Raw genomic sequence first — 21544 nt, 5'->3', positions numbered from 1 at the left:
CAGTCGCTTGGCCTCCCTCTCACACATTTCGTCCAGCCTCGCTGCCTCCTCCACCGACATGCGCGCCGCCGCTTCTGCTTCCTCAAGCGCATAGCTGATCGACTTCCTGAGCTGGACCGGGTCTGATCGGCCTGCTTTCAGCGAAGGCAGGAGGCTGTAGGTGGTCGCATCCTCGTGCAAGCTCTTGATCCGCTCCTCTGCGCGCAGGCGTTGTCCTTCAATCAATGCAAGCGCGCGCGTGAGGTGCGCTGGGAAGTGCTCGGTGTAGGTCAGGTAGTCGGACAATGTAGCCTGGATATCGGGGTCTGTGGGTGGTTGGCGGCTCAGCGAGCGGAAGCTGGGCGCGAACGATGTCGCCATGCTGCTGGAGGTGTCGATGTCTGGGGTATGAGACCTTCACGATCGCCAGGAGTGGAGGGTGGCCTTCAACTGTTCATTGTGCATGAGACTGGCTGTGGTGTGGTGTCACATGAAGAGATGGGGCAAACGCGTTGGAGTGGAGGTGGAGGTGGAGGCAATGCGCGAGTCACGCTTGGCTTGGCGCTATTCACTTCTATCTTAACGGCACTCCACCTCACCTTCTCTTCTTTTCTCCTGACTCCACTCTACCTGACAGCAGTATACTTATGCTATGATAACGGTTGTATACCAGCAACTGCCATGATGCACCGCCTGGAACTCTAGTCCACGGGCCTACACCCGTTTACTTGGACCGAGAACTGCTACTTTACCTTGCCGTTCTTCTAGCAAGATGAATCAACCAGTCGTGGCCAATGTCTTTGGTACTCTGGGAGCAGTCTGTTGGTCGGTTCAGCTCCTACCACAGATCGTACTCAACTATCGGCGCCATTCTGCTTCAGGCCTTTCGTCCGGATTCATGCTGTTCTGGGCCTGGGCGGGAATACCTCTAGGAGTATACAACATCGTCTCTGCCTTCAACTTCCCACTCTGGATACAGCCGCAGATACTCACTGCCTTGAGCTTGGTGACGTGCGGTCAATGCTACTACTACGAGCGCAAGTGGACTGCCCCGCGAGTATCAGCTGTAGTCGTGGTGGCGGCATGTATCATGGGCGGCATCGAAGCAGCGCTTATACTCGCTTCGAGAGTCGGCCTTGAACGAGGCGTTCAGTGGCCGTTGACTCTCATGGCCGTTCTCGCCGCCGTACTGCTTGCCCTTGGAGTCCTGGAGCAGTATCTGGCCATCTGGAGAAACAAGAGCGTGCAAGGTATATCCTTTGTGTTTTGTGGTATAGATGCACTGGGAGACCTGACTTCCATCATCTCAATCATGTTCGAGCGGCATCTTGAGGTCATGGGTCTAGTCTTGTATTCTGTGGAGCTGTTGCTTTGGTGTGGCATCTTTGGTTGTGGCTTTTATTTCCGACTCCTCCCTCGACTGCTCTCAATATCTGCTAAACGCCCAAGCAGCGACGGTACAAGCAACGCACCCCGAGCTGAAGGCCTGACTCCGTACATACTGCAAGACTTGCCGTCATCGACGTCTGTCTTTCACACGGCCTCTCAGGAAGACGTTCGGATACGTCAACGGCGAGGTATCGACGAGCTAGGGTGACTGATCTAACCTACCACATGCCAGAGCTTTCTCTGCTGTAGTAGCTCTTTTCAGTAGCGCCACACTCGCATAGAAGATTCAATTTCACCCAAAGCCTATAAGAGAGTCCGGCGCCTTTTTTCTACTCCGGATAAAACTGAACAGCATACCGACACCCTGCCTTTGTCCGGACTCGAGCGCGCAAAAAGACAAGACTGGTTCCTGGAACTGGCCTTGGCGGGAACCTCTACTGACATTGCACACCTTCATTCACCTCCCCACCGGATAGCCTTGGTGAGCGCACTTGTCGGCAGCTACTGTACGCGCCTGATCAGACCGCCACTCAAGTCGGCTTCAGAATCGCAGCGCTTTCAAAGCAACGCATGCCTTTGCGCGTGCAAGCCGAAATGGCAGACGAAAGCAACGATACCGAATCGTTCACCTGCTCGGTCTGTCTCGAGGACTACGCGGGCGCGCCGCGAGATCTGAAAGGCGACATCTTGTGCACAGACTGCCTTGCGCCCTCAGTCAGAGTGAAGTTTGAACTCGCGCTCGAACGTGTGAGACCTGGCGACTACCCACCGCAGTGGGGGCCGGGCATAGCCAACAGACTGAACATCAACGACTATCGCGATATTCTGGACGCCGACTTCGTGATAAGGTACAGAAACATCCAGAGGGAGTATGAGGCGAAGGGTCTGAAAGTGTATTGCAAGCACATGCTGTTGAAGTCAACAGCACCACTGAGGGCATCGCTTATGCGTGGGTTGAACAACAACCACTATGACTTCAAATGTGTGCTAACAGTAACACTCATGTGTGCCAGACTGTCAGCAAAGGAAATCGAGTATGCCGGTGACGAAGTCGCAACGACTGAGTGCAAGCACTTTGTGGGAATCAAGACCACGAGCATCGGAAACGCAGCCAAATGCTATCACTGCGCCGGGAAGGTCTGTCTTACGTGCGAACTCGCTGTACGCAAAGAGAGACATGACTGTCTACCTGGCAATGGTCCTGACAGAGAAGAAGCCCTCAAGGGTCTCGCACAGGGACGCGACTTCCAGTCCTGCCCGCGAGAAGGACGTTTGGAAGTCATAGCGCTCGATGACGGCTGCAACCATGTCACTTGGTTGTGCGGAACTCAAGTCTGTTTCATCTGTGGCGAGGAGTGCCATCACGACTCGGATCATTGGCAAGAGGTGAGTGCATCATGACCGAACCACCATTTCTGATGTGCGCTCTTTTGTTGCACGGATAACGGATCACCCATGTTATGCCTTCCTGCTTTGTCTATCTGACAATCAGCTGACGAACCCATCTAAACACAGGGCAAGCCGTGCTCCAGGTGGAATCAGCCCAATACGGGCAATGCCCATCATGATCTTGAGCCACCTTTGGATCTACAGCTCGTGGAGATGGTGGTGCAGCGCGGGAACGAACGCCTGGAAGCCGGTGGAGTGATTGACGAGGCATTCTTCGAAGACATTGGCGAAGGACAGGGACTTCTTGGTGGAACGATACACATCCCGCTAAAAGACGAACTGATCAACGACGATGGCAACCCGGACGATGTGCACCAAAGGCGCTGGCGATCTTACCAGGATGTACATCAGCTCCTGCTGGACGGCGACCACTTCACCGCAATCCACCTTCAGATCTTGCGGACTCTCGTAAGGGCAGACGCCGGCGAAGATGGAGAACTTCAGTGGGAGTTGCTCCAGGCTACCCGGCAGATGATCGGGATGTGCTCTTACCTCGACTCCATGGCGGCTGGCGACCCTTTTGATGATGCACAGAAATCTTCAGTGGTTGAAACATTTGTCGAAGCAACGAATTTGCTCCATAGAAGCATCCTCCATAAAGGAGGCATCGCGACCCCCTTCTTGGACTTCACCGTCATGCCTCTGTACCAGGAACTAGGCGAGGAGTTCGACGGCAGAATCCCACCGGAATGGTTAGCACACGGAGCACATTGGCGATCCTCTTTGCTCATCGGCGAATCGGCGCTCGACTTTGGATGGGAAAAGGATGAGAAGAACGACTGGCTTGCGATCGAGAGGGAGTTAGATGCCCAGCGCGCGGCAGAGAGGGAACGAATTGCACAGGGAGGAGAAAGGGACGATGATGTATAGTATTGAAAAGATCGTTTCTTCAAGTACGCATGCTGTCTTATTGACGCTCCTTACATCGCAGTCGACCTTTCCGAAACACAGTATCTGGTCCAGACGACAGTCCGGGAGCTATCATGCCCAGAGTGAGGTCCGGTATCTTTGTCCACTTCCGGTTGCAGACACAACTCACGACTCCGTAATGCTCTTGGCTTTGTTCGGCTTGGTGCTTACACAAAAAGAAAAGGCTGGAAGCGAATGTTTGGGGGACATCAACTCGGTATGCATACCTTCGACGGCATACTCTCCACCGACGCTCACTCGAGCAAGCTGAAATGGCGGATGAGGAACCAACCTTCCAATGTTCGGTCTGCTTGGGCGACGAACGCCCACCTCCCCGGCACATCAAAGGTGATTTGCTCTGTCAAGACTGGTAAGCAAATCCGTGGACAACGCCGTGACATGCTAGGACGTTCGCTGATGCTTTTGCTCTCTTGCTTACAGCTACACGGAGTCGATCACGAGGGAGTTCAATAGGGCTTTCGAGAGTGTAGCAGGCTTCCCGCCGAAATGGGGCAATATTGACACGACTATACTTCAAGCAAACGACTTTGTTGATGTACTTGGTGCCGACTTCGTGACTCGGTTCAACAGGATTGCTGAGGACTACAGAAACGAAAACATGGTCAAGGTTTACTGCACACACGTGATGCAAAAAGCACATGAACCGCTGAAGGGCGGCTCGCCGCCGGACGGCGTAGTGCTGGCATTGTCTCCGGAAGCACTCGCATCTCTTGATGAGGATACTCCGACCATCGAGTGCAGGGGTATGGTGGGCGAGAGGACCGAGCAACTTGGCAATGTTCAGGAGTGTTACCACGGAAAAGTTTGTGAGTAGAACACCGGCACAAAGAAAGACCACATAGGCGCTCTCAGATCCTTCTATCCTAATATGTGATTCGAGAGTCTTGCTGACCGGTTCTTTCATCCCTCTAGGTGTCACCTGCGAAGTGGCTTTGCACGCAGACGAGCACGAATGTCTCCCTACCACACCCACCACCATTGGACAAATCTGGAGGACAGGGCGCGCTGGAGTTGACTGGTAAGTAAATAGAATGTCGCTGCTATTTCGTAGACCTGAATGTCTCCGAAAGCCTGCCGGCTCAATTGACCTTTAAAAGGCGTTTCGCCTAAAGCCTTCCGACTGGTCTAACAGATAGCAGCCGGCAGCCCACCCTCCTCTCCTAATATACATAAGGATATCAAGCTGGCATCTTTGTTGGCAGAAGTGTCCTAGGGAAGGTTGTCCCCAGGTGAGTAATGACCAGTTCGAAACCTTTGCACTTTTCCCAGGTCCACACTGAGCACGTTTGGTTGTGTATTACGGGCTTGGGGCCTCGAATGAGCTTGCAACGCGATGCGGTGCCGGGGGTGCGGAATGCAGTTCTGTTTCATCTGTGGCGTGGAATGTCACCGTGATAGCGATCACTGGTAAGCACTACCCCGTATCTATGCTGCTCTGCTGTAAAGTGTTGACCCGCGCTCAGGAAGGTTGGGAACCCATGTCCTAAGTGGAATCCGCCGAATGCCACCAACGCCCATACTGATCCACCACCAGATATTGAACTGGTTGACCTGATCATCGCGCGGGGTAACGCTCATCTAGATGCAGGCGGTACGATCGATGTTCCTTTCTACCAAGATGTTGTCGACGAAATACTCGATCTTGGAGCAGACATACATATGCCACCAATACGACCAAGAGACGAAGCTGGTGCGCCAATGACTGGGTAAGTAGTGACTCCGGCCTTGCCCCAGAGACCATTGAGTTGCACTGTGATCTCTATATATCTGCTGACACTGGTCTGTGTTGTAGGGTCACGAGATGGTGGCGCTGCGTCCACATTGTTCATGCAGCCCTGCATCGTGATGATCAACTCATGTTCATTCGTTTGCAGATTGCTAACTTCCTCGAGAAAACTAATCTGCCTAGAAATGGTCACAGGTATCAGCGGATGATATGGCTTGCTTCGACGATGCTCAACGTCCGCAATACTCTTATGCCACTCAACGATACTGATACTATTCCTACGGGGCATCACAGGGCTCAGATCGTTGCATTATTCGTATACACCAGCGATATGCTACGGAGGACCATTACAGAGGTGAACCTTCACCCCTTTGAAAGGCCATTGCTTCACTCGCTCTGGCAACTGCGGGATCAGCTCAGTTATCAGGCACGAGATTGGGTGATAGAGGAGTGTGGCCCCATCCTGTTGAGTTCCCTCCTGCCAGATCTTGAATCGCAGATTCAAGAATGGATCGAAGACAATGGCATCAACAAGGACGGCCCCGTCCACCGGAACATTCTTACGACCGCCCATCAGCTGCGGAAAGTCCGGAAAATGTGGGTGTGGCTCAAGACACCGGGTATGACTCCCGACGCTGCATCATTGGCCAACATGAAAGAAGATTGGCTCAGTGCGAGAGACTGGCTCGAAACGATGCTCGCCGATGTTCCCGAACCGAGGATTCATGAGATCCACCTCTTGGCCGTGCTGGTGAGACGTTTCCGCACCGTCCCAGTGGGCTGGCTGATGAATTCGATGGGCCTTATTTCACGCCAAGCGGTCGTTGACGAGGCCTGGATCGATACCGACGCAGCAACCATCGCGTCGGAGATTGCACCCCAGTTCTTGGACTGGATGAACGCAAACTACGTCGGCGACAACCGCCCTGCCTATTCACACATGCTCTCGGCCATTGAAGCGATGCACATTGTCACACGCAATTGGGACTATCTTGAGTCTGACACAGTCGATCCTTCCGAAGAACTGCTAGCGGATGTACACGCGGATTTTCTCTTCGCACGACGTCTTCTAGCCCAATTCCAGGCAGATTTTCCTGACGAAAACCTTGAGATAATTTCAATAAGGCTTGGTGAGATCTACCAGAGATTTGATAATGGCCCTGCAGGTTGGATCCGGTTGCGGTCGGGGGCTCTCAGGCGTCGAAAGGAAGACGAGATGGATGTCGAAAATGACGTACTGCTGGAGTGAAAGGTGGTCCCGGTCAGAAGTGCAGGGTTTTCCACTGTGTTGAGTGCTGTTATTCATTATTGCTTTCGCTGTATCACAGTTTTTGCTACCAAGTTTACAATCATTTCGCTCCCAAATGATATATGTGCGCCGCAGCTCACACTTGCAGCAGTGAGCTGGATGGTGCCGACCATTCTCCGTCTGTACCGCTTTGGCTCATTCCAACAGCACTACGTCGGATGTTCTAGCTCTTGATGACCTGCAACTCCCTACGACCCATTCGACGAATGTCCCGATCTGATCAAAGAAGTCTTGCTGGCTCACTGTGAACAATCTTGCACAATGGTTTGAAGGTTGTCATTGTCCGCTGATGCCCAATTGTCTTTGTCCCAGCGGCGCTACAACAACCAAAATTCATCGTCTTGGTCCACTAGGTCCACAACAGTCTTTATCTGATAGCATACAATGCCCGCACACAATGCTTATTGTGCAGGCAGCCTGCCTCAACATGGCAGGATAAATATACGGCTCTTGATACATCGAAAACTTGATCATCATCGTCGCATCAACAAGCAACCACACCGCAAAGAACTCCAGGTAAGTCTTCCAAACCCCTTCACTCACCTCGTAAAAGCACACACATCTTCGACCAACCCAAACCACATCCACCCGAGAACATGCCGCGTCATGCCGAAAATCCGTTGAGGGACGAAAGCTTTTATCCCGGGCGTCGGTCTGTTGACTTCGACTCCCCATCGTCGAGGAGAAGGTCATCACGCTACGACCCATCAGACTCCTCCAGTCGGTTGCAGCGCGATTCCAACGCCTCCCGATACAACGACCTCGATTCGGGCTACACCCGCTCAAAGTTCCGCGACACCGACGGATTCACCAAGAGCCGCCGCACACCCCATCGCGACATCGGGTCCGCCAGACACGAGGAAGAACAACCCCGTGCCCGCGAGCCCACCAAGAGCCGTCGACGCGAGCGTGCCGATTCCGTGTTCGCGGAGAGGAGGGAGAGGGCCCGTTCGCCGCCGCCCGTCTCTTCCCGCCGTGCCGCAGTCGGTTCGCTGTTCGACGGCGACTTCAGCACCCAGCGCCAGTACTACAACCCGCGCAGCCGCAGCCCAGCCTACGAGTCTCGCCAGTCTGAGCGTAGGGAGTCCAGGTATCGTGGCAGCGATGCTCCATCACCTGAGCCCAGGCGAGCATCGACGTTCCGCCGCAGCGACGCACCTTCACCTGAGCCCAGGCGGGCATCCACCTTCCGCCGCAGTGACGCACCTTCACCGGAGCGCAGGCGGGTGTCGACCTTCCGCCGCAGTGATGTTCCCTCTCCAGAGCGCCGCCGAAGTGTCTTTGGCGGACGTCGCCGTTCAAGCATAGGTCGTGGCTTCGACTACCTCATCTGAGGACATCAAACGGTAGGTCGGTCCGTCCAGTGTACGGCGTAGTTCTTTCTGCTGAGTTGTTTTGATGATCATGCTTTTAATCGAATGTACTTGTTTTCACCCATACTGTTATTTTCTTACCGTCTGATCTTACCCATTGATCGTATGTATATCACTCCCCGCGCACGTTCGAGAGTAGTTGTCCCAATGCACCAAACGTTGCACCTACTGAGGATCCCAGTCAATGGTTGTGTTCCAGCCATTGCAGCAGTGAAAAGTATTATGTTGTTCGGACGAAAGGTCATTGATTCGGCGGGGCGGTGAATTTAACCTTCTAGCAGCACTTTAGCGTCCAGTCCGGCAAAGGCTGTTTTGGAGGATGTAAGAAGACCGCCGGACACCGTGAGAGGCTGTCTTTACATCGTACGGCCTGCATCAATTCACTCTAGGCGCTCAAGAGTCTTTGGATAATCCTCGGAGGACCTGATTTACCATCACATTCAGCCAATCCAAACAAGCAGACTCGCGAGCAGCGTCAAGCGTCAACCGGGGCAGCGAGTGAGTCTGTAGGCCCTCCAATCTTCGCCCAATCGAATATTTCTTGCATCAACTGTATCATGCCTGGTGCTTTCGGCAAATTCGTGGGTGAGAAAGACCTCTCAATTCGCCTAAGCTCATCAGACTTGCTGACCAAACTATGGGCAGATTCCATATTGACCTCAAAGTACAACAAGCCTTTTCCGGTCACCCTGATCCCGTCTGCAATCGGCTACTACCTGGGAATGAAGCAGGGCGAGCGGCAAGCCCAGGTGCTGAACGAGATCCGAGCGCTTGGCAAAGGCGACATCAAGGCGGTAGAGCATATCGCAGACCATCCGTCGTAGGGTACAATTGACGGTACTGGCTGCTTCCAGGTGGTCGAAGGAAAGCAGTGGGCGTCATGGCGGGCTTTGCTTGCCGTTGGGGAGATCTGTGCCTAAATAGTGTCGGAAGCTGCCTCTTCGATAGACCGATCCTTCAGTATTAATTCAAAATCATGTCGTCTGGAGTGGAATATTGCAGGTATGCAAGGCCGTCGAACTAGGAGACCCGTCGAGAGGCAATCGCCGAACCTTCGAAGACGCCGTCAAACGTGCCAGTAGCCCTGTCAGGATAACACGTTGTATAGAGGAAGTAAATGAGTTGAAGACGAGCATTAACAGGGAAAGGTGTTCCAAGCATTGATCGCACGCACGTGACCAGCTTCTCGCAGTCAGTTCCGTCTCCAGCGCCAGACCTCGCTCTTGTCCTTGTAGGCAGCATTTCTACACCTTGGATCTGGAACCATTTGACGCAGTGATCTTGATCGCATAAATGGCAGCAGGTTGCTGCTTGAACGTTACCAGCATCCTCCCAGTCCGCCGACGACAACAACAACGACCTCAAACATGGCCGACGTCTCCATAGGATCCGACATCTTCGCCGTCGTTGCGCTTCTCGCGATCTCCCTCTTAGTCCTCCTCTTGATCAGATACTACCTCCCCCTCCGCTCCACCCCCGGCTACCTCCTATTTCCGGTCTTCTTGGGCTTGGCCCTGCCCTGCTCCATCATCCTACTGGTCCCCATCGATCTCGCCTCTGCGGAGGGTGGCTCATCCAGGGGCATATGGCTACCTGAGCGCGCAGTCTTAGTCGCGTGGCGGGTGACATATTGGCTTACGTTCCTGCTCACATGGTGGCTGCTCCCGCTGGTGGGAGAGTACGTCGACTCAGGCTTCCGGGATACCCGGAGCAGGATACTGTACTCGCTCCGAAGCAATGCGCGGTATCAGCTGATCGTGCTGGGAACGGGCGTTGCAGGCTTGGTGTACTACATCCTGCAGAATGGTTTCAACATCTCCAGTATCAAGGGCATGGTCATGGCTCTGGCCTATGCTTGGGGCTTGATTCTGGCTATTGGGTTAATGGGACATGGTCTGGTTGCACTTCCGAGGCGGCTTTACCGTACAGCGAGCGTCAGCGGCAAGTTGCGCATGCTGCAGACGCAGGCGCCCAAGACGAAGGACAAATTGGATGAGGCAGTGGAGAAGCTGGAAGAACTCGAGAACACCGTAACACAGCTCAAACAGCGAAAGAGCGGCACAGGGAGGGACTTGCAAGAGTGGATCGATGAGCTCGCAGATACCACAGCACCACCGGCACCTCGACCTGGTACGGCGGCTGCTGTTGGAGCTGCAGGCGCAAAGATACCGGCTGTGATTACGGAGGCATATCTGGCAGAGTTGACACGGAAGCTGAAACGGGCAAGGCACAAAGAAGCACGTTTCGTGAACGAGTGGAACAACATCTGCCAGCAAGCTCAAGATGCTCAGACAATTCTGGACTCGGTTTCATCTAAGAGCCTTGATTTTGGCATCGAACAGGACACCTTAATGAGCCGCTTGACGTTCATCACGCCGGGCATGCGCTACCAATTATACGCGAAGGCCATGCCCGGACTTCGACTTGCTCTTTCAGTATGCTTTGGTCTGGCCTCAGTTATGGTTATTTGGAGTGAAATTGTGCGATCTTTCGCTCCCAAGATCTCATTCATCAATCTCACCGTGGTCCACCATCCCAACTCAGATGACGGCAAGATCGGGCTCGCCGGACAAGTGATTGCAGCAGCCTGGCTGCTCTATATGGACGCCTGCGCCCTGTACGCCATGACTGACGTCAAGGTCTGGGGCAACCGCGCGCTTGTCAAGAGACAAACATACGCCGAGAGCGCGTGCTGGTATAGTCTCCAAGTCGCAAAGCTCACCGTACCTCTGTCGTACAACTTCATCACGATGTTGCGGGCGGATGTCTACAAGGAGACCTCTTTCTACAAGTTCCTTGGCCAGCTGATCAATTTAACACCTCTTGGGAAAGGATTTAGCGCATTCTTCCCATGCTTCTTGCTACTGCCCGTCTTGGCCACGCTCTTCAATCTGTACGGCAGGACTAAAAACGTCTTCGGCTTCGGCATATTGGAAGATGAGACTGATGGCAACCCTTCCGGTTTTGGAACCGGTGGCTGGCGCGAAGGTCGTGCACTGATCGAGCGCGAATTACAATCCCGCAGCGAAGGGGGCGCCAGGGTTGGACTTGCAGCGAGAGGGGACTCACTCGACATCGAGCGTCAGGCGGGGACAAGAAGCGGTACTTCTACTCCACCGCAACGAGCAAGGGCACAGCGCGAGGCGCTTCTACCACCGCGAGTCCAGGAAGCGAATCGGCAATTCAACTCTATCACGAATCAGGAAGAAGAGGACGACAGTGTGCGACACTTTTACCAAGACTTCACTGAGCGGGTGAGGAATACTTTTGACACTGTCGACCGGCCGGATTGGATGCGCAACTTGGGCAGTGGTGTCACTGTACCGAAGTGGATGCAGAGCGACGAGAGAGATAATTCCAGCGGGCCAGCGTCGACAATATCGCGGTGGTTCGGTGGTAGAGCGGAGGATGGGCGAGTGAGGCTGTGATCACAAGGAGTATGGGTCTTTGACTCTTAGCGATGGCGCTGCGGAGTCCTGGTGCTTTGTGAGAGGATAGGAACATGTAGATACCGCTGCACAACAAGCACATTCAACGGAATAGTCGGCTCGCGATAAGATGAGACTCGCGATGATGTGAGGCTCGCGCTGAGGTGATGCTCGCGATGGGGTGAGGTTGATGTGGTCGGCAGCATCATCAGCGCAACTGCCGACAACCACAGCATCCCGCGTTCTGCTCCACAACCTCTCCAAACCACCAGCGCCGCTATTCAACTGCCGCACCTCACTTCTACGGCCGGCTCACAGCACCCTTTTGCCGAGAGCATGTAGACCTCGATCGCTTCACGTAATGCGTCGCTGACTGCCGGGACTTTGACACGGATCTGTTGCCACCAAATAAGTATCTAGGTAAGCCTTCTGCTCGCGGCATACCATCTCCTCACCCATCTTCAACCAAGACTTTGATCATCGCTGGCGATTCAACATGCTGGTAGACGAGCTGTTCTCACTGCTCTTGGTCTATTGGCCCATCGTCGTAGTAAGCGCCTTGGGCTTCTACCTCGTCCGGAACTATACCTTCAATGGACTACAGAAGTACCCTGGACCTCCTGGAGCGGCATGGACCAACTGGTACCGCTATGCTGAGAACCTCACGCGGAAGACACAGGAGCGACACATCAAGTGGCACCGCAAATATGGCGACGTCATCCGCCTGGGGCCCAACGTGCTCTCGTTCGCGGACCCTCGAGCCATCAAGACAATCTATGGCTTGAACAAGGGCATGACCAAGTCAGACTTCTACCCCGTCCAGCAAGCAGTAGCGAAAGGCGTGCGACTGCAATCCCTCTTCAGCACCAAAGACGAAGCATACCATGCTCGCTACCGCCGCTGCGTCAACAACGCTTTCTCCATGAGTAGTCTAGTCGGCTACGAACCGCTCGTCGACAGCACCACGGACGCCTTCATCGAGCAGACGCAGAAACGCTACTGCGACACAGGCAAACCTTGCAACTTCAGCAGATGGCTGCAGTTCTTCGCCTTTGATGTCATCGGCGAGATCACCTGGAGTAGGCGAATTGGGTTCGTCGAGCGCGATCATGATGTTGATGGGATCGTGAAGTTCATTGGCGATTTTCTGAGCTATGCTGCGCCGGTTGGGCAGATGCCATTTTTGGACTTGATCTGGTCGAAGAACCCGCTTCTCTTGCGGTTGCAGAAATGGGGTGTCAACAACTCGGTGTTCCCAGTTACGAAGTTTGCGCTGGATCAGAATAAAGGGCGGGCGGCAGAGATGGAGAAGATTAAGCAGGATGGAAAGTTGGATGAGGAATCTGGGAAGGGTGTTGATTTGCTTATGAAGTTTACTCAAGCTCGTGAGTATTACTCTGTCATGAATCCCGGACCATCAGCTAACGTGACATGCAGAACACGACCACCCCGAGTTCATGACCGACAGCCAAGTCCTTGCCTCGTGCACCAGCATGATCTTCGCCGGCTCCGAAACCACGGCCATCAGCTTGAGCGCAGTATTCCACAACTTACTGGAGTACCCACGAGTCTATAAGAAACTCATGGACGAGCTCGACCAAGCCACTCAAGACGGCACCATCGCCGACAAGACGAACAACAAAGTCAGCTGGTCCGAAGCACAGAAGCTGCCGTATCTCGACGCCGTCATTCAGGAATCTTTGCGAGTTCATCCCGCGGCTGGCTTGATTTTAGAGCGTGTGGTGCCGCCGCAAGGTATTCAGATCTGTGATGTCTTCGTCCCGGGCGGAACGATTGTTGGTTGCAACGCGTGGGTCCTGCATCGCCGGCCAGAAGTGTTCGGGCAGGACGTCGACACTTTCAGACCAGAACGATGGATCGAAGCCAAGCCGGATCAACTGAAGGAGATGAAGGCCACGATGCTGACGTTCGGCGCTGGGGCGAGGACTTGCTTGGGCAAGAATGTAAGTGGTGCTTATGACGCTGGGATATATCCAAGCTGACAACGTCTAGATTTCCTTGCTCGAGCTGTACAAGCTGGTGCCGACCTTTTTGCGAAACTTCGAGATCGAGCTGAGAGACGAGAGCCTCTACAAGCATTACGGGGCCTGGTTCGTCCGCCATCTGAACTTCAATACCGTTTTCAAGCGGAGGCAGGGCATGGCATGAGAAGATCACGAAGATCACGAAGATCGTTTAGCATAAGCTTGTGCGGAAGTTCAATAGCATTACAGCGAGAAAACAAAAAAACAGATGTTGACCGAAAACGCCCAGCCCTCAAGCATGCTCTTCCCGAACTGCGACAATCAATGCAACGTCCGGAAGCCTTTGCTCAACGCAATGAACGCTTGCAAAAAGGCTCGAGAGGAGCCGCGTGTACAAGTCTGAACAGTACTGCTCCTCCTGTCCAACTTCAAATCGCCCTCGAATCCTTGATCTGCTATTTCGTGGGCGAGCTCCGGCTCCGGCTCGAGCTTGTCCGTCCACCCGACTTCTTCGCCTCGCACTTGTATGCGTGCCGGAAGTAGCTGGTTCGTGCTCTGCTGCCTGACCCTAAGATTAACCACTCATCGCAGGTTGCGCATTGGACTTTTACGCTATTAGATTTGTCGTTCCATTGGGTGGCTTTGGGAGGTTGAAAGGGTTGGCCCGTGGCATAAGAGATACCTGTTTAAGTTCGGTAAGCCGCAAGGCGAGCCCCTAGACAACTGAGGATCATACCATGGGAGTAATGCATATGATACCAGTAAGCGGAGTCCTTCATCTTGTGCCACGTTGAGCAGAACCCACACCAGCCGGCTCGATCTGTACCCTGGCCTCTCGTCCATGCGGCGGTGTACTGGTCCCCGTCGAATCTTGCTCTCTGCTGCTGGATACGCTCGTCGTTCACAGCGAAGCGCGGATCAACTTTAGGTCCCACAGGCGTGCTGAACAAGGTGTTCAGGTTTGCGGTCTCGTCTGCTGGGCTTGATCCGGCCTGTGGAACGCTGTCGTGACGGGCTTCTGTATGCTGAGACCAGCCCTGTTGTCCTGAATCCCAAAATGTATCTTGCGTGACTGGGTACCGAGACGGGCCCGTGTACTGGGCATTGTTGGTCTCGCCGCAGGTTAAATCCAGGGTGTCAATGTCGTCGAACGTGCCGCCGACGGCACTCCAGTCACACCATCCGGGGTCTAGCCATTCTTCTCCGTAGTCGTAAATCGGGGGGCTCCCATATGGCGAGTTCATCAAAAATGCACCAAACAACTCAAAATGCTTCAAAAGGTGCTCGAGACTGTCTTCTAGAAAGAAGCTGCTTCCATTCCATGGTAAATATACCTCTTCGTTTACTGTCTTCGAGATGGTTCATGCAACCTCGCCAAGTGAGATGGACTATCAAGCCAATAATTCGTATTTTAAGGAACCCATGGCGGCTCGTTGATTGGACAAAGAAGGTTCGATGTGTGTGTTATACAGATTCAGTTGCCTGCAGCGGCGAGCCCGAGGCATCGCCTTCTGTATTGCCTCCCGTAAAGCAGAAGTCTCCAGATCTGGCCGTGCAACCGGCCCAGCTGACTTGATAGTGTTGCATGCACGCGAGTGTGGGGCCATATCCTGATGCAAGGGATGCTTTGACAGACGCCCAGTGCTGTGGCCCTGCTGAATGATTGGACCGAAGATACGACCAGAATAGATGCCAGAAGCACCCTTTGCGAACACTGCGCGCGAGCACAGAGACCCAGTGTTAAAAGATGTTTCGTGTCGGCCGTTCGAAGTTTCTGACACATCCCAAAGGCCATAAGGTCGTGTGTGAGGCCTCGCGAATCTGGCATGCCGAATCAGTGTGTGAGCATGATCTGCATGATACCGTGACACCTCGCCGGTCATCAGTCCAGATTGGGTCTACCAATCACTGGCATCTCGAGCAATCTCGTGTTTTGCTGGCGGAGACTGATGCTTCACCGACGTGCAGCTTGAACAGTCCAGCTCGATCCTACCCGACTGGCATAGTCACACACTCAGACAGCCAAGATGCATGCTTTAATGTTTGAAAAGTCAGCTGCGGCATGCAAACGCGGCGCGCTCGTCTTCGCATTGACGAGAAGCAAATCTTAAGGCAATGGAATCTTGCAGTGCACCCAGGACGAGGCGTGGCCAACCATGGCCGCGAGGCCTGGCTTTGTGCACGTCTGGGCTTGACGACCCACCATCGCTTGTCTGCTACAGGGGCATGAGAGCGTAGGAGTTGTTCAGGTGCCGTGGGAGTATGTATTCACCTCCCGTGAACGTGCCCGCGGATCCTCCCGAGTCTAGAATGTCGTCTGCATTTGCTCAGGTCAGAATCTCTGCTTTTAACTTGCCTTCGAATAGAACATCATGCAGGGTTCGCATATCAGTGTAGGAACACCTTCGATACTCATGAAGGTCATGCTGACGACCTTAGAGCCATGATCTCAGTAGGCCTATCACACAACTTCTGCTGGTGCTGCTCTGGCCAAGGATGTACCCGCGGCCAAGGTGTATGACATGACATAGACGGCGTGCAAATCGCCTGAATGTTAGCCTTGACTATACTCATCCTACGCACCTCTCCCAATAATTAAGGCCCTGCAGATGTCGATTTATAGACTGCAAGATCCCGCGGAGACTACCATGGTACCGGGTCTGTCATCTGGCGATGGTGTCGGTGCTAACACGACGCCACAACAGCTTGCCAGACCATCTGCAGGCTCTCACAAACGCGGCATGGACGAGATTGCTCAACAATTAGCCATGCAGGTTAGCGAACAGTTACCTGCTGTTTTAGAAGCAATACTTCGTGCTGGCCATGACCCAGCCAGTCAGCCCCTCCACCTTGAATGCAGCCTTACCACGCCCGGTCAAGGATCGGGGCTCATTGACAACCGTCTACCTGTTGCAGCTGTCAATATCAGCAACGCCATCGTGCCATTCAACCCTTCACCGTTAACAGAATCATCAGGCGCCACACCGTCAGTGGGTAGCATCGGCCTCCCGCATGTGCAATGGCAAGGCAAGAACAGCACAACACCAGCAACATCCCAGGCGAAAGACCCGGACCTTTATGGCTCGGAGAGACCAACTAAGCGGGCACGGCAACGGTACGACATCGCTTCAGATGCGGTTCCGACTTCTGCAGTCCAGCGAAATGGCAATGTAGAGCCGGCTCGCAAGAAACGCATCCCTACCAACCCGGCTCTACAACCTTCGACGTTCGACAAATTTATCACTGGGATCTGGGACTCCATTTACTCGTCCATCCGGATGGATCCAGCAGAGGTGATCGAGCAGTGGCAGGCCATCGAGTCTAGCGGCCAACCGAAGCTCCTCACAGAAGACCAGCACGAAGTCACGACCCGCAACAGCCTTGGCAACTTTGGCCGCATGAACATACTGACGAGGAAGATTAGTCAGACAGGCAAGACCTTTCGCTCGCTGGAGATCATTGTTCAGGCTCATTGGGTGCAGTGCTTCGATGATCGGGTAGCGGAGCTTGCCACCGAGATGCCTCGAGAGAAAGCGAAGAGGGCCGCAATGTCTGAAGCATGTGGAGACTTTGGCTGGACCGACAAAGAACTGAGAAATAAGACTGCGATCTGGCGAGGCTACTCTGACATCAAGGACGCTGCCGGTTGGGTGGCGCTTGTGTTTGCTTCGACCGGGCTCTATCGTTTCTCAAAGTACTCGCTCACGAACGAAACGTTCGACAAGCTCCGAGCTCTACGACATCGCTTCGAACTTGCCGCCGACACTTGCCACCCAAAGTGGAGAGTGCTTCTCGGCATCATCGGCGCTCCAACAGAACGGAAGTACATCGGACACCCGCATGACTGGGTCGTGGAGGCTGGAGACGAAGCCATTCCGCTCGCTCCAACGTACTACCAGTGGGATCCAAACTTCTCCTACAAGCACCTCGACGGCTCGGTAGTAGATGAAGAGGCATGGGGCGGTTACGACCCTCGCACGGTCATGGCAGATACCGATCCTGCCATGGCCACATGCCAGTCTTGCGGCGAACACCAATCCGACGACCCGAGACAAAACGTCTGCAGCTGCTACGCCAACCTGTACGGCTGCAGTAAGCCGAATCTAGTACCGCTACAAATCTTCCGGACGCCAAACGGGAAGAATAACGGTCTCCTCGCCTGCTGCCCGATTGAGAAGGGTTTAGCAGTCGGCGAGTTCGTAGGAGAAATCACATCAGGACTCGCAGGACTGGACGTCATGATTGGAGAGACCGACCAAGCCACCTATCAGATCTGGCAAGGGCGGCAAGGCAACCATACCAAGTTCGTCAATCATTCTTGTGCGCCGAACTCGCATTTCGAACGCTTCGTCTGGCTGGGCAAGCAAAGAATCGTGCTGGCTTCTTTGGGAATTGAGGCCGGGGGTGAGGTTACGGTAGACTATGGTGAGACGTACTGGCACAACTTGGACAAGGAGTGTAAATGCGGGCAGCCATGTTGCAGATACAAGGACCGACGAAGGCAAGTGGACGCTTCGCCTGAAAGAAGGCAGCTGCTCGGTGGCGCCAAAGTGGATGGCGAAGATAGCGATGAGGAAGGGAACAGGTAGAGCTGCATACTCTCGACACTGTCTTCTGTCCGGTACAGCTTCTCGGAACAATGTCGACAAAAGAGCCTATCATCGCTCCTGCTGCTGACTTGCAGGCGTTGCTCCCAACACCCATCCAAGCCCACTAGCCAATCCGCCAGAGACGGTGTTCGCAATCATGTCCCTCCTCCTGACCCGCTGCTGAGCATCCGCTTCAGTCTCGCTGCCCAAGCTCACCACGCTCTCCTCCATACTAGCATTTCCCGTCGACGAAGCCGCCGCTCCTCGCAGTGGGAAAGCATTCTTACTGAAAGCCTGCGCAGCGCTGCGCGTGAGATCAAACATGCTCACCGGCGCCTCGCCTTCGCCAGTCTTGCCAGTCATCCTGCCCATTTCTCTCCGTTTCTGGTTCAGGACCATGCCTTCGTCTTCGTCCTGTACCGTGAAGTTGCCTGGCAGAGCGCTTGCGTTTTGCCGCTTGTGGGCGCGGTTGTCGAAGTCTTCTTCTGCTTCTTGTTGTGCGCGCTGGAGCGAGGTCATCTCTTCTTCGCATCGTCGCCACGCCGCGAGTATCTCGGTGAGCTGATGGACGGGCGCGAGCAGCAGGGCAAGCGAAAGTAGCTCCGTGCGCTGTTCGAGCCGGCGAAGGGACGGAGGCGAAGCAGAAGCCGGACGATAGCGTCCAGCCAGGAAAGCCGCTCGCCACGATACATCATCGTCGGATGCGGCGGCTTTCGATCGTGCGGATTCTTTCGAAGACATCCGAAAATGGTGCTTTCCAGACGGACGACGCTCAACTTTGGGTGCTTCGATGTCCGCGCTAGAAGGCGAAAGCCGGTTCATGATGTAAGAGTATGCAGTCTCGAAGTCGTCCTCCCGTAAAGCGGCTTCAATAGCCATAAAAGCGACTCTTCTCTCGGCGTCCTTCCGTCTTATTTCAAGATCCGCTTGGCCATTCACACCATCGCCATCGCTGTCCGACTCTGCGCCAACCAGGCCAGCAGTTACGAGGTTTCGACTGATGCTAACAAGATCATCGACCTTTGTGTAGCTTCTTGGATTCTGCTCCAGCACCTTGCTGATAAGGCCGATCGGATCCTTGCTCACGCGGATGCTGACAGGCTGAAATGGTACCCCATGCTGCAAAGTTAGCGAGTAGAACGAAAGAGCATGTGTCGCTGCTATCAAAGCTATGGCCTCTTGGAAGCGTGGGCTTTCCGAAAAGTATGGTCGGAAGGCGGAGATGCTGCCGCGAGTTAGCATGTGCCGCTTCTAGAGCAGATAGAGAGATGTACATATCGTTCGCCTTCTTGACTCCACCCCTCGTCTTGTTGCCATTGCTGGCGCCGTCATATGCCTCCATCGCTTCTTCCAGCACGACTTCTTCGATGCGCTGAGCCGGAAGGTAGTTCTGAGCCGACACCAGGTACAAATTGATAGCCAACTGGTATGCTACACGTCCAAGCACAGGTCAGCAGAAGCTCAATTAGGCTGATAACCAGAACGTTCGGTTTCTGGTGTCACAAGGGGCCAAGTGAGATCTTTCTCCTCAAGCCCGCCTAAAGTATCTGTGTTCTGCACGGGGTCTACATCTTCCACTGAAAGCGATAAGCTTCGCTTTCCTGGAGGCCATGAAAGTGAATCTACTCACCACTAGTTTCAGTGAAGCATCGGAGCATTTCCTCTTCGAAGCTCTGCCGAGGGATCTTGCCTAATACACCAGCGCCTTCGGTAGCAGAGTCGTCGTCAGAGTCAATACCCCAGTTCCATAGCCACATCAGCTTTGCGCGATCGGCAGTCCGTTGCGCATCATCTTTTCGAGCACCACCGTTCCCGAGGCCATGCAGAATCTTCTTCAGCGTCGCAAGCTGCTCCTCTGGAGCCGCATAGAAATGGAGTTTCGCGGCATTAACGAGCGAGATGGGGTAGCCCAGACCATTGAACTGGTAAGCACTATACACCATCATCTGCAGGAGCATGTACGTCTCAAATCGAGGCGTGGTGAGAGGGTGTTCGGATGAAAGCAGGGCATTGGGCTCGAGATCTGCTGTGGTATTGGAGTTTTCAAGTCGAGCTGCATGTCGTTCGAGTTTGGGTAGAGATTCGACACTCGTGGCCAGGTCAGGAGGAGGGATAAAGTCAAGTAAGGCAGCCAATCGCGCAAGTACACCATGGGCGCCTTGGACTGTGTCTTCCGTATCTGCTTCGACCGCATAGCAGGAGGCGAACACAGCCTGCGCATACTGTGATTCAAGCTTACTCTGAGTGTCTTCGTCAAGATAAGTGCCAGCGTTTCCGGGACTGAAGCCTCCGAGGTCAACATCTCCAGGGCCGTCCCAGTCCTCAATGGCTTGCGTGATACTGCGAAAGTCCTCTCGAGCTTGAGTGACCATCCATGGAAATACATGCTCCCAGTCATGGCCTGTCTTGTGTTCCGAAGATATTCCGTTGAGGCTGATCCTTCTCATGTCTCTAGTGAGGCCCTCCGCGGTTCCGTCATCTCGACTCCGGTACAGTTTTCGCCTCTTGCGCTCAGTATGGCCATACATCCAGGGGCCAACCAAGCCCTTCAGGTCTCTTGCAACCTCGCTTTCTACACCACTCCCTCCACTTTGGTTGTTCTGTTGGGGCCCGGTCACGTGTCGAAGTAGGACATCCATGCCTTCCTTTCCCTCCATCTTCTCGAAATTACTCAAGCTCGGAGCCTCAACATCATCATCGGGATAGTATTCGAGCTGCAGTCTTGTGAGGGGCAAGACCACACTGATATACCAAGTCCGGATGTAATCGTTCTGCTTGAGGAAGGGCTCGATAAGTTGGGGCACCAGGTTCAGTAGTCCGGTCTCGCTATCGATCCGGTACGAACGATGACACAAGAACCTGGTGAGAAGGTCGGGTGGTGCGTCCGGAGGGAAACTCGGCGGTTGTATGTCAAGCAAGTTCAACTTCTTGACCCGCTTCTTCGCCTGCTCTTCGTCGATGTCGTTGACAGGCGACAGGTCGACGTGAATGTCCTCTCTCTCGACATCGAGGTACAGCCTGGAAGCGACCTCGCTGACATATGTCGTGTACTCTGAAGGATCGAGACTTTCGGGTAAATATGTCAACAGGATCTCCAAGACCAGCTTGGGAGATAGAGCGTCGAGTCGTGTGGGCGTGAAGGAGTGCAGCGCTTTAATGTTGCCCTCGGACGCATAGTGGATGGTCAAGAGGATACACTTCGCCGGAGAGAGGTCCTTGGCCATTGTCGTGCTGCATGCGAGCTGTGGTATTGTCGATCTGGTGAAGGGGATCATGGATCTGCGACTGGGGTGACGAGGTGACGTTGAGGGGCAATCAAATATTACTTAGAAGCTTGACTAAGCACTAATCAAAAAGCCAAAATTGGTCTCAACAAACGGACTACCA

The 21544-nt window shown here is 54.0% G+C and overlaps 10 protein-coding genes across 10 annotated transcripts; 8 read left to right on the top strand and 2 right to left on the bottom strand.

Annotated features, from left to right (window-relative positions):
- Nucleotides 1–1938: 1938 nt before the first annotated feature.
- On the top strand, nt 1939–3687 carry LTR77_002461 (uncharacterized protein; the record flags this gene model as incomplete). The annotated part of the gene is made up of 2 exons (XM_064799720.1): nt 1939–2754; nt 2884–3687. 2 exons carry the CDS (start codon nt 1939–1941, stop codon nt 3685–3687), a joined length of 1620 nt encoding a protein of 539 aa, XP_064662475.1.
- A 311-nt stretch (nt 3688–3998) lies between these two features.
- LTR77_002460 (uncharacterized protein) lies at nt 3999–4773 on the top strand (the record flags this gene model as incomplete). Its single annotated transcript, XM_064799719.1, has 3 exons — nt 3999–4096; nt 4168–4549; nt 4660–4773. The coding sequence occupies 3 exons, from the start codon at nt 3999–4001 to the stop codon at nt 4771–4773; spliced, it is 594 nt and encodes a 197-aa protein (XP_064662474.1).
- Nucleotides 4774–5101: 328 nt separating this feature from the next.
- Nucleotides 5102–6722, top strand: LTR77_002459 (uncharacterized protein; the record flags this gene model as incomplete). Its single annotated transcript, XM_064799718.1, has 3 exons — nt 5102–5154; nt 5211–5453; nt 5669–6722. The coding sequence occupies 3 exons, from the start codon at nt 5102–5104 to the stop codon at nt 6720–6722; spliced, it is 1350 nt and encodes a 449-aa protein (XP_064662473.1).
- Nucleotides 6723–7378: 656 nt separating this feature from the next.
- On the top strand, nt 7379–8116 carry LTR77_002458 (uncharacterized protein; the record flags this gene model as incomplete). The annotated part of the gene is made up of 1 exon (XM_064799717.1): nt 7379–8116. One exon carries the CDS (start codon nt 7379–7381, stop codon nt 8114–8116), a length of 738 nt encoding a protein of 245 aa, XP_064662472.1.
- Nucleotides 8117–8712: 596 nt separating this feature from the next.
- Nucleotides 8713–8979, top strand: LTR77_002457 (uncharacterized protein; the record flags this gene model as incomplete). The annotated part of the gene is made up of 2 exons (XM_064799716.1): nt 8713–8740; nt 8801–8979. 2 exons carry the CDS (start codon nt 8713–8715, stop codon nt 8977–8979), a joined length of 207 nt encoding a protein of 68 aa, XP_064662471.1.
- A 543-nt stretch (nt 8980–9522) lies between these two features.
- On the top strand, nt 9523–11583 carry LTR77_002456 (uncharacterized protein; the record flags this gene model as incomplete). The annotated part of the gene is made up of 1 exon (XM_064799715.1): nt 9523–11583. One exon carries the CDS (start codon nt 9523–9525, stop codon nt 11581–11583), a length of 2061 nt encoding a protein of 686 aa, XP_064662470.1.
- A 496-nt stretch (nt 11584–12079) lies between these two features.
- Nucleotides 12080–13752, top strand: LTR77_002455 (uncharacterized protein; the record flags this gene model as incomplete). The annotated part of the gene is made up of 3 exons (XM_064799714.1): nt 12080–12968; nt 13021–13547; nt 13597–13752. 3 exons carry the CDS (start codon nt 12080–12082, stop codon nt 13750–13752), a joined length of 1572 nt encoding a protein of 523 aa, XP_064662469.1.
- Nucleotides 13753–14023: 271 nt separating this feature from the next.
- LTR77_002454 (uncharacterized protein) lies at nt 14024–14812 on the bottom strand (the record flags this gene model as incomplete). The annotated part of the gene is made up of 2 exons (XM_064799713.1): nt 14024–14250; nt 14305–14812. The coding sequence occupies 2 exons, from the start codon at nt 14810–14812 to the stop codon at nt 14024–14026; spliced, it is 735 nt and encodes a 244-aa protein (XP_064662468.1).
- Nucleotides 14813–16216: 1404 nt separating this feature from the next.
- Nucleotides 16217–18157, top strand: LTR77_002453 (uncharacterized protein; the record flags this gene model as incomplete). Its single annotated transcript, XM_064799712.1, has 1 exon — nt 16217–18157. One exon carries the CDS (start codon nt 16217–16219, stop codon nt 18155–18157), a length of 1941 nt encoding a protein of 646 aa, XP_064662467.1.
- A 69-nt stretch (nt 18158–18226) lies between these two features.
- LTR77_002452 (uncharacterized protein) lies at nt 18227–21381 on the bottom strand (the record flags this gene model as incomplete). Its single annotated transcript, XM_064799711.1, has 3 exons — nt 18227–19382; nt 19432–19588; nt 19788–21381. The coding sequence occupies 3 exons, from the start codon at nt 21379–21381 to the stop codon at nt 18227–18229; spliced, it is 2907 nt and encodes a 968-aa protein (XP_064662466.1).
- Between the last annotated feature and the right edge of the window lie 163 nt (nt 21382–21544).

Source organism: Saxophila tyrrhenica, assembly GCF_035928015.1.
Source record: "Saxophila tyrrhenica strain CCFEE 5935 chromosome Unknown scaffold_3, whole genome shotgun sequence".
Taxonomy (NCBI): domain Eukaryota; kingdom Fungi; phylum Ascomycota; class Dothideomycetes; order Mycosphaerellales; family Extremaceae; genus Saxophila; species Saxophila tyrrhenica.
This window is presented reverse-complemented; position numbering and strand designations above follow the sequence as displayed.